The sequence below is a fragment of the Lipophrys pholis genome (assembly GCF_963383615.2).
Source record: "Lipophrys pholis genome assembly, chromosome: 1".
Classification (NCBI taxonomy): Eukaryota; Metazoa; Chordata; class Actinopteri; order Blenniiformes; family Blenniidae; genus Lipophrys; species Lipophrys pholis.
The window spans coordinates 32,307,985-32,320,267 of NC_137635.1; the positions used below are offsets into that span (position 1 = coordinate 32,307,985).

Genomic DNA, 12,283 nt, shown 5'->3' on the forward strand with positions numbered 1-12,283 from the left:
ATTGGCTCTTTACTTTTTTCTCTTTCTCAATATCGTTTAACAATAAATAATTTGTTGGAGTCCTTCAAATTGAAGAAATACTTAATGTTTATCTCTCAAAAAGTGAAAGAATAACCATCTTGCTTTGTTTCATTTGGTGTCTTGGCTCCAAAACATTTAAAATAGTTGGAGGATGGTTATGAGTCATTAATAATAAGCAGTTGCACAGATATTTCTAAGTAAAATAAAAAATTCCTGTGGTTGACTTCCGACTAGAAACTCAAATGAACTGAAGTAACTTTTTATTGATGAGTCTTAAAGATTTATTGCTTTATCGTGGTTAAAAGAAAACTGTCATATGTCTCAACACAAAAGAAACCAAAACTGATCACATGCTTCCCTCTTTCTACTAAACATGAAGTGACAGGACCAAACCTGCTGAAGATAAATCAAAGTCATGATAAGTCCTGATCCATATTAGAACATGAAACCTTTAAATAATCAATAGTTATCCTGAGAGAAATTCTTATCATTCTTTTGCACAAACATTGGGCGTCAAACATAGTCTCTGAGTTGTATATTTATTCAGGCAGTGGGTGAATAAAATGTTGACATTTCAAATGTGATAATATCATAGAAAATAAAAATGGTACAAGTATTGGTAAAGTTACTGGACCTCAGTACTTGAACAGAGTAAATATTTACATCTTCAAAAAGTAGAGTACTTCACTACTTTCTCGAAAAAGTGCCACCTCCTCTATTCTGATCGTAATTTCAATGACATCGGTCCAAACTGATCAGATCAAAGTGTTTACATGAGACCAATTTAATTGGATTGAAATGAACCATGGCTGATGTGGGAGGAAAAACAAAAGATGGAAAATGTTTTGGCGACACTAACACTGGACATATATGTCCTACATTTCTGCTGCTCACACTATGATAATTGTCATTGAAATGTTCTAAGGGATCTCAGCAGAAAACCTTTCTCTTATTTCAATGTAAACACTGTGAAAAGAACTTTCCATCTCACCTACATTCATGGAAAAATAAATATATTCCATATAAAGCGAGTTGATTTCTCCTTTCATTTAACCAATCAAATTTGATGATGGAGTCCGTGCTCTGGCGGCTTCATACAGATACACTGAAGTATCTTTTATATTAGGCACAAAGTAATGAACCGGCAGTTCCAAAATCTACATTTATTATTTATTGCGAGGTTGGACCTCAGTATGTGCTTCCAGTGTGGTTCCATATATCATCATCTTTCAGTCTGTGGTATGTTAACGTTATGCTCCTCTTACAGAGCGTGCGAGATGTGTGATTCTGTAGGTGGTTGTGTTTTGATTCACCAGCAGCTCCAATCTAAACTGATCTAGTGGAGGCCAACTTTTAGGAAAATGGCAAATATATAAGGAACTTCAATTGGGAGGAGGCGTCGCAAAGTTAATGACCTGCCAAACTTTTCTAAGGAGTATAAACACAATATACCACGGCTGTGAGCGCTGATTCAGATTCAGTAAAGTCGCCACTAGGGCCTGTATAACCAAAAGCAGATGGCTTGGCTGGAGAAAACGGCCTGAATTTTAAGGCTTTCTGTTATCGGGATACACTATAGCATCTCATGTGGTGCAGTGGGATTACTCTGTCTACTCACACTTGTCCATCAAAATGCTACTTCGCTCTATGTGTAAGATGCAGGAAAAATGTCAAGTCAAAGTGTGATATGGAATATTTTTGCAAGTAATGAAGGCTCAAAACAAATCGATTAGTCAAACTGAGGCTGATAAATACATACACGGAATGTGAGCCAGGACATTAGTGTGATAAGACCGTGAATGGGCTTCTTTAAGGGTTGAAAAGGTCTGGAGCATAACTAGAGAAAGTGCTCAAATTTGTTGTTTCTGAAATATTTAGATAAAGATTGTAGCAATCTATGAATTAATCTAGTATCCACAAGAAGGTTAACTGTGGAATATAGTGCTGCTAATGCAAATGTATCATCAAAATACTACAGAGTAGAGTATAGTCCTGTCATAAGCACTATACTATAGTATATTGTATGGTAGTGTCAAAACACTCGGGACAATTTGATTTATAGTGAATTATGATGGCAGACAATATGTTAATGTCATAAATAACAAGGTATACATGATACTTCACAAATACTAATGAGAAAAAGCAATGCCTTGTCTATGTATCGCATTATTACAAATCATACTGCACAGGATTACTCGGATACAAAATACTCAATAAAATACAATACTGTCTTGTGTTACTTATTATTATAAAGTAAAACATATTATGGCATGCAATGTGATAAAATAACAAGCAATAAGATATACAGTATGATAATGGGAAATATTATAGTGAATAATAGTGTGAAATGGTATACAGTATTGTTGTGTATATACTACAGTAAGTAGTATAAAGTCAAAAATACAATGATTTACCACAGAATAATCTCAAATATTTTCCATGGTAGAATAGTACTTACTTTAACACACACATATGTTTGCATGTATATAATGTTTCTTCCAATGCAAACATGCATGTTTACTTTGATTGTATATATATTTGTGGTTGGCTGAGTGATGTTCATGTTAAGCTTTTTACGTGTTCATATTTCAGTACACTTTCATAATTTTGCAAGGGAAATGGTAGCGTTTGCTTAATGGGGATTGTGGATTTTACATATTTTAAAGACAAACATAAACAAAGCCGAGCTGGACGAGGGGTTGAGCCAGGCTGTAGAAGCTGCCTTCCAGTGGACAAACCCAGTGGAAGAGATTTCATATCATTCCTATCACATATTAGGTCTGGATGTAACTCAATAAATAAGTCAGGGCTGGCATGAAGAGTTATGAGCTGCTTATGTTATCTATAGATTCTCTGGCGAACAGAAAAATTCTACAGTTGCCGGAGGACTCCACAGCAGAGCATAAGTCACGCCTGACATATTGTAGTCTCCAAACGAGTAGCACCTTATTGACTCCCGTCTGTGGACACAATGTTTTCTTCCAGCATACAGTGAGGCTGAAAATGGTGAGAGACAGCCTGTTACTGCGTGCCTTGTGGTCAGTGCCTCTGCTGAACACGCCACGCGTAATGGATAAGCTGTTTTCCAAATGGCCGAGGTCACAGCTTGTGTTGTGTTTTGCCTGATAGCCGATGACTCTGCTGTGCTGCTGAGGCAGAGCGCCTGAAGTAACTGGATCCATCACATGGTGAAACGTCAGCGCAGATGCTATTGCAGCTTGCAGCACCTCGAGGAAAATGTAATAACATATAGAATATGTTAGAAAGCCAAGGTGGCAAAGGAAACTCCTTTTCTTTGTTAAGAAGGAAAGAAAAACACACCGCAGAGAGGGAGAAGGAAACTTTGAATTCACTGGGTTGCAAACCAGCTCATTTTCAAATAAACCTTTAAAGAAATCAGACACTTTGTCACTTGAATCGCTAATGCATTTGAGTGGTGCAATGAAAAATAATGTCTACTGTCAGACTTTGTTGTAACACTTTGTTTTTAAATAAGATAAAAGTTGTTCTTTACCTTTGATGTTTGTGATAAAATACAACAATGTTTTTCTGTCATTATCAAGCCTGTTAAACACAAAGTAGCCTGGGACATCCTAACACGTCATAGTACATTACATCAGACAGACATAGAATCACATACACTAAAGAACACTTCAGTGTCACCAGTAACCTAAAAGCCACACATGCACAGGTGGAACATGCAGACTGTTGCTGTGAGCAAAACATCACATCATCAGCTCGACAAATCAGTGAAATGCGTCACAGTCTGCAGAAATATGCATCTGAGGTGGTGAAATCCCACAGCCTCCAGTTGTAAAGGGACGGTCACACATCCATAGCGAAACAATCATAATTGTAAACATGGGAATGGTGCCTCAGGTTTAATGAGAGAAGTATGTGTGGTGGTCACTGTGCAGTTTCCGCCAAATAACAAGCTGCAGACATGATCTGGGGGCCTGGTAGCCCATGCTGCCACTTATGCACTTATGCGTGTGAAACTGTGAAATTAGTACTGCAGAAGTGGTGCGAAAGTGCAACGCAGCACCAGTTAACAGCTTTTAATATATTTTACAGTACTACTGGGGGGGAAAAATGTTGGGATGACAATGCCATTGTGAAAGTGTTTGAGTTGCAAATGTGTTTTTCTGACTTTTTGAAAGCACTTCAGAATTCAGTCTTATACTCGAGGGCTCTGACTATTTCCAAGTAGATTATGACTTCAGGCCTGTATTGTATTTGAGTACAGTTTGTGTATGAGCAGCAAATGGATCCAGAAAACGAGAACTCATGCGGATAAACTGAGACATCAGGCAGAGTTAACAGAAAATAAAGAACGGAAACATTATACAAAGTGTGGTAATACTGGGGTGATAGATTCTACTAACTTTGTCTTGTGTTTTTAAGATATCCTCTTATAACTGTGAAAAGGTGTAGTGGCTAGCATTCTATTCGTTGCTCAGTCGTTCTGTTTGCATGCTCTCCCTGTGGTTTGGCTTGTAAATTACTCGTAGGTGTAAATATGTGCATATGTGATTATCCCGTGTGCACCCAGCCTTTTACCTAATGTTTGCCTAATATATCAGGATAGAATATGGTTGGATAAATATAAATCTCACCATTTACGATCTGTATTTCTTGTCTGGCCTTGTAACGGATCTTTGAAATTGAAATATATAACTTGTGTGAGAAGGGGCCTTCTAAAAACCCACACGGCACCTCTGAGATTTCTCTGTAATTGAAATGGGATGTCCACATGTAGTATTTTTGTGAAGTTTTATGAATCCCTTTCCATATCTGGTAATGATTTTCCTCAGACGTCTCACACCGTCTTTCAGTGATTTTATAAACATGTTCTTTCTTGGAGTGAGCCGTTAAGTCAGCATCCTGAGCTCCCTTAAAGTACTTACACTATTGAATAACCACTTTTTTTTTTTTTTTTTTTTTTTTTAATGTTTTGTAGGAGACGCTCATTTCTAATAAAAGCAGAGCCATTATAAATTCTCTCTGTGGCCTAGCTCATGACAGACTGTCAGGCTGTGCAGCCACAAGGACACGGAAGTGACAGAAGTGGATGGGAGGAGAGACCAAAAAGGGGGATATGGAGTTGGACAGTTGCGCAGCTCCTTTCTTCTCCTGGATGCATCATCAATCAGTTTTCACGATGCAGACTGCACACTGACACCAGACTGACCTCGGCTGCCACAGAGGAATAATCCTAAATGATGATTACTTTTACATTTCCCTCCACTTCCTCTGTGCGTCTCCCGCTAGGCCTCTGCGACTCTCTCTTTTATAATCTGCCTTCCTCCCTTTGTTGCTCCCTGTCTTTGCATTCATTGCCTCGGCAGACCCTAACGCCAATCCACACACGTGTACCACCAACTGCTCCGCCCGCATCTTCCCATATGTCTCCTGTGATTCCTCGAGTCCACCCGATGTTTGAAAACAGAGGCTCTGTGTGTTGTTCGGCCTGCCTGTCCTTCTCCGCCTGCAGCTCCTGCTGTGGAGTTCAATAAGCAGGAGAGGGCCATGCGCCGGGCTGCTTGCTTGTGATGTTCCTTTGAAGAGCTTCACAGAGCACTTCAACTGTGCCAGAGTACAAATTCTCTTTTCATGCACCTTTCATCTTCAGCACACTCATACCACACAACCCTCTCATTAATAAGTCGATTTTCTATTGTTCAAATACTTATTTCCAGTGTCATCAAGAAAACTTGTCTGGCTCGGTGAAATATCGCTCAATTTTACCTAATTTATCAGGACTGTTGAAAAAAAGTGTTGTACAGTCTAGTCTGGAGGGGGCAGTATACCCATAGAGGGGGTTGCCAAATTGGTCAAACAGCTCCAGAAACGGCCTCTCTCCACAGACGCCCCATGTCAGGATTGCAATTTTTCACACTCATGTTACCCAGCTGTGCTGGAGTGACAAAGTTGGCAGTTTAAACATCGTTCACAGGGTTTTTTTGTTGTTGTTTTTTTTAAACCATTTTGGTTAATTGTCTCAAACAAATTAGTGAAAGTGTAACATTGCACATTCCTGCCAGAAAAAATACGCACATATGCAAAGCATTATTACACCTCACTAATCTCCATCAAAACTATCTTTCAAGCTGTCTTTAACTGTGCCCGTTAGAATCACAATAAACAGTTACGATTCCATGTAATGTAGAAACAAATATTTTTCGGACACAAATTAAAGCATTTCATTTACCACGACCAAGCTGCTCAGAGTTTAAACTTTCAGCCCATTTTTCTTTAAAACAATAGACGAGGGGCCAGGGGGTTCATTTCCACAGCTTTTCCCCCTTAAATTAAAATAGAAATAACAGGTAAGTTGAACTAAGTTGTTAAATTAAACTACATGACTTTAGAACAGAATGGAGAAAGTGACATCATTGTGTGCTACTGTATAAAAGACTTACATTGTCATTTTAGCTTAACATCATCTAAGTTATCATCACAATAATTATTTGTTTTAAAGCCTCTATATCCCAATAGACCTTATCAATAATATATATAACATTAGGAAAACAGGCAGTTATTTGAAAGACAACTCATATGAGGCGTTGCAGTTTTGTTTTGAATTGTTGTCAAAGTTCTGGGGGGGGGGGGGGGGGGGGGGGTCATTCATAAAAACTCTTGCAAGAAATCTGATTCAAAAGTTTGATGAGAAAGTAGAAACATAAACCTTTTTACAGCATTATTTTAGACGAATGCCAAAAGGCATTTGCCCCTGCTCAAAAAGTACGAAGGCTACATATAAGTGACGGCTTTTTACACCTGGCCTTGGTATGCCATGCTATTTTGCAATCAAGTCAAAATAATAAAAAATATTTTCTGTTGCTAATGAAAGCCTAAAAAGGATTTATCCATCCCACACCACAGTCCCATGGGGATGTAAGAGTGCTAACCACTTATCAGCCTGAAAATTAACTGTACTCAATAAATCAGTCATAGTAAAATTGTACAAGACGACTGATTTAATGTAAATAAATAAAGACAACTAACCCTAACTTCAATGATTAATAACTCTATGAAGGTATACATAGTATAACTAGATGACCCATGATCATTATGATTTATTTTTAATAACCAATATATTCCATTTTACTGTTATGTGTCTCATGAGAGCTGTTAAGACTGTTCGACCTGCCCAGCTGAGTTTTAACAGCCAAAATTGTAAGATCGTAAGGAAGCTCTCTTTTTTTCTTCTTTTTCTGATTTATCTTCATTCCTTCAGACATTGATGCGCCGACACGCATTGTCACCACTGGGGTAACTGAGGACACCGCGACCGTATCCTGGGATGGAGTCCAGGCAGAAATAGACGGCTACATGTTGAGCTACACGTCCTCCGAGGGATCCAGCTCAGACATCCCCGTTGGACGCGACAGGACCTCGTACATGCTGGTTGGCTTGAGGCCCGGGGTTGTCCATACTGTCTACGTCTGGGCCTACAGGGGGGACAAAGTCAGTGGGAAGAGCTCAACAGAAGCTGAGACAGGTAAACTTTGAACCGGAGACCAGAACCCGCTATTTTGCAGCTTCACGGAAGACCTTTATATTTGGGTTAAAAGTGGACGCCAAGTTTAAAAACTCAGTTGACGCAAGGTAAGACACAAAAGATAAACTCCTAACCGTTGCTTTGAAAGATGATGCAGAACCCACAAGGTCCAAACAAACATTTTCCATCCTCTGTAAACCTTTCTACAACCTGCACAATGACCTGTGATTCTCAGAAAAGTGTTCAAACCCACAGTGAATCTACTCCCGCTTTGAGTTTTACAGCCTTTGAACAGGAAGATGAATGCATTAAGTGTCTCGTTTCTCAGGTGTAAAACACTCTTACCTTCAGACAGCCCAGTGTACGATGCACCAATCATTTTTCCTTTTGATCTCTTGATTTTGTTATCCATGCACAGTTTTCCTGTGTTTCCGTGGTGTTGAGAAGTGAGAAGCATCAGCGTAGACATTTTTCACCAAGCGCACTAACAAGTCTTAACCCAAATGCCAAGGGGGAAACTTGAACTCTCCCTCAACAGGGGCTATTTAACATAATTAGTCTGGACACCTCATTTAAACATGGTTTAGTGTAGCCCGAGGCTGAACAAGGATGAGGAAGACACGATTTTGCTTGGTCAACGAAGACACTTATTTTGTGTTTTGCAGTCCCTTATGTTGTGCTGTCTCTTAATCTTAATCTAGTTGTGGGGGTTAGCAGCTGTTGCTGTCTGCTTGCATTTGCATTTTGGAGGAAAGTCTGTGGAAGAACAGTCTTGAGTCCAGACTGGCATTTATCCAAATCCCTTTAAAATTACAGCTCAGCATCAGGATCAAAAGCTTCCAGAATATTTGCATACTCCTGAGTAATGAAAGAGATAATTCTTATGTTTTCAATGATACATCTCTTAAATACCAGCAGATCACATGTCACATGTCACATGATCTACATTCATCACATTTCAAATTTTATATGTATTTTGAAGGTACCGTAATCTTCACAGTGCAGCTATCTAAGAGGGGATATTGCTTCATATCACTTTGAGCTGTTGCCATTGAGTTCCAGTTTAGTGAAAATAACACATGTCCCTTTTTCCACTTTTTAAACTCAATTTCATGTTTCATTTTTAAAAACAATCCTGATTGATATCCCAGATCTTTTGGGCACCGGGTCGCAAATTTTGCTCCAATAACATCACTCATCCATCACGATGCAAATCCGGTAAAGAAAAACAACATGAGAGGACGCGCCTCAGGTATCTGAATTATTGCAGAAGATGTCATTTAAGTTCTCCCGGAAAGTCCAGAGAAAATATCAACAATTCCGTAATACTAAAAGAACGTACTTGTCCACAGGACTACTTCCAGGATATACTTTAAGAGACACTGCCCTGCAAAGGACAATAAAAGTAACTGCAGAGGCAGAGATTAATCTTATCTTCTGAGCCAATGCTTATAAATAGCTTCTTCCGAACTAAATGTGCAGAATTCTTATGAAGAGCACCCTAATCACATTGCACCAGTAATTTTTGCTTGTATGTCAGATTCCTATAGTTTTCATACTATATAATATAATTACTTGTGATTATATTGACTGTTGAGATACACAGGAGTTTTACATTGTGGACATTTAGGTCATAATATAGGTCATAGCGTTTGATTATAAGTCAGTGAACCAAATAGAACAACCTAAGCGATTTATTCAACTTTCGTGATTCGTCCAACCGCTGACAACTTAATTTCATAGTCTAGTCTTAGTGAAACCGATAGTGTGCTGCTGCATATCTTGCATGATTTTAACATAGCTCATAGTTCACCCTGAGTACCACCTCTTGATGTCAAACTTGGATTTAGCAGAAAATGCTTAATACAGACTTCATAGCTGATATTGGAAAAGTTTAAAACGCATCTATCTGAAAAACCTTTCCATCCAGTTTGATCCAAGTTTAACATACTCACACCGTTTGAACCTCTTATACACTGAATACAGACTCAACTTCACATTACTGAGTCTACTTTGTTTGTGTTGTCTTTTAATCATGTCCACTAACGTTAATTTCTCACACAGAGCGCGATGCTCTTACTAATGATTTGGCCCATGATGAGACAGAGTCTGGCTTCAGGGTGGAGTGGGATTGCACTCAGGCAGAAATGTATGGCTACATCCTCACCAATAGTTTTGGGGCTCAAGTGAGGATTCCTAATTGGGTCTGACAGTATCCCATACATGCTGACTGGCTTGAGGCCCGAGACCGTCTACATCTGGGCTGTCAGAGGAAGCAAAGCCAGCAAGAGGAGCTCAGCACAAGCTCAGACTTCTCTCAGACAAGCAGCTTTCCGTTCAAAACCAAAACTTTTAAGCATCCGAGTTACTATTCATCAATTGTAAAGTAAATCTTTTTAACTGTGTGTAGCATTGTAACATGATTCTCTGTCTAATATTGTCGGATATAAAATGTCTGTAAATTAATTTATAACCATTTATGTGTACATTCATCAGATATTTTATAACTTGGATGGAGTCATGAAGGCAACTGTCCTACAAGTCGATTTGTCTTTGTGATGCATTTAGTTATATATCTTAATTTGAGTGAGTAAGAACATCCAAATATGTAGATGGGTGACGGATTATAGGAAAAACTTATTTTTTGGACAGTTTGTGGCAAAGTTAAAAGATAACTTCTTTTCTTTATGAATTTGTTATAAAAAAAAATTTTTAAAGTACATATTGATGAAACATTAGGAAACAATATTAAGAGATGATACTCTGTGACTTAAGGGTAATTTAGGTTTGCTGTGGACATTTACCTTATTACAGCAATCAGGAATCCGTTTTTTTTTTTTTTTTTGGAAGTGTATAACGTTTTTCAACATTCAGCTTTGGTATTGAAAAAAGTGTAAATGATTGTTTCTAAGTTTAAGTTTTTCCGTTAATTCTTCACCCATCTGCACCTTGGGCTTTGCATCGATGTAGTTTTGTCATTAATATCTTCCACTAACATCTTTCTCTAGAACTGGATGCTCCTGCTAACCTCTTATCCCGAGATGAAACAGAGTCCAGCTTCACCGTATCTTGGGATCCCGTCCAGGCAAACATTGACGGCTACATCCTAACTTACACCTCCTCTGACGGCTCCAGTGGGGAAATCCCAGTAGGGCCTGGCCGTACCTCATACACACTGACTGGCCTCAAGCCTGGGCGCCCCTACACGGTCTACATCTGGGCCACCAAGGGGAACAAATCCAGCAGGAAGATATCAACACAAGCAGAGACAGGTGTCAAACCGTTTTGTCAAAACAAATCACTCATTGGGTATATATCCATGTTCAATACCTCAGAGCTACAAGTAGCCTGTAGCTACAATTATTTTGACAGGACAACAAGGGCCCCTTGTGCACCTCCGACAGGGGAAAAAAAAAAAAAAGTGTCTCACATGGTAGACCAATCAGACTGTGCTTGTTTGTTTAAAGCAGTTTTCCGATGTATTCCTCCATTGGTTCATCCACCCACTTGCCAACTTCTTCTTTGGGTCACGAAGAGCAACCCAGACGTCCTTTCCCCCAAATAACTTCCTCAGTAGTCCCATGCAATGGCTGGAGCTTATCCTGGTACAAAGAGAGACTCAGAGCTCAATGTTAGTTTTTCCGAGTGACCTAACAGTCTCCCTTTTATTTGTTACTCTGGCTGAGTAGCTGTTAATTTTAGATTAACAAACCCTTCCTTCAATCATTTGGACTGAACTCCGCAAGCATGTGGGAGAACTTAAGTATTTTAACAAAGAAGATGCTCATGACAACATTTTCCTTTTATTCGTGAGTATATAATGTGTTTCTGAGGGGGCTGTGAGTGAAGAAAAAGAAGATTATGAGGGTCTGGAGAGCGGAGTCATATGAAACCGAGCAAAGACGTACTGGAATACCGTCTGGATGAAACTAAAGAGGTCCTGGATGAGCTCTCAGATACTCTTCGCTTCCGTTGACTCAGTCCCTGCTGCTGGCATGAATGTCAAAGTCCTGGAGAACTGCACTTATTCGGCTTCCATGGTCGGTGCAGGGTAGAGGTCAATACTCACCTTGGCTCAGCCCACAGAGGGATACATTGACTTTGCAATCTTTGCAAGACTATGACGCCCTCACAGCATCTGAGCATGGGAAAAAAGTTTTGGTACCACTTTTTGCATCAGCAATGTGAAACTTTGTGAACCAACTTTGGATGTTGGCAAGGTTTTGTGTCCAAACAAAAGGTGCTTGACGGGGCCTCATCCTTGATTTGCAAGCGATAGCGCCGCTTTTATTACCGGCACCACCGGTGAGGACCTCATGAGTTTTAGTCCCCAAGGTGGCTGACCCCATATATCAAGTTTGCAGCTCCAGAATCATTGGTGGAAATGTTTGATGAGCTCTGGTCTCACCTGCTCACCTGCTATCAGCAACACTGCAGAGTGAAATAAATGGATGAATTGCCACGGCGGCATTTGACCTGACCTTTGCATTTCTCTCACTCTATTTGAATGGGATAAGACATTTTATGACAGTGGGGATGAAAGAAAGCCCAGAAGGACTCCTTACTCAGTTTTGTCATCCTCAAGCATTCTCCATCTACCATCCATATCATCCTGCAGCATGAAAAGAGCCAAGACTTTTTATTGGCAGAAAAAAATAAAAGCATTCTTTTCAGCCATACCAGGATAGAGCTTAACTTTTAGAAGCTTAACTAAAATCTACAACTATGCATCAGTCCGAATCTGTGAGCATGTCTACT

General features: G+C 39.4%; 1 protein-coding gene across 2 annotated transcripts in view; it reads left to right on the plus strand.

Annotated features, from left to right (window-relative positions):
• The window catches only part of tnn (tenascin N), a 48,795-nt gene that overhangs the window by 22,761 nt on the left and 13,751 nt on the right, over positions 1 to 12,283 (plus strand). The window contains exons 9-10 of one of the 2 annotated variants that reach the window (XM_080483859.1): positions 7,262 to 7,525; positions 10,534 to 10,797. In XM_080483859.1, the coding sequence (XP_080339985.1) occupies positions 7,262 to 7,525; positions 10,534 to 10,797 (528 nt within the window). The remainder of the gene's footprint in view (positions 1 to 7,261; positions 7,526 to 10,533; positions 10,798 to 12,283) is intronic. The other variant, XM_080483860.1, reaches the window with a different exon arrangement.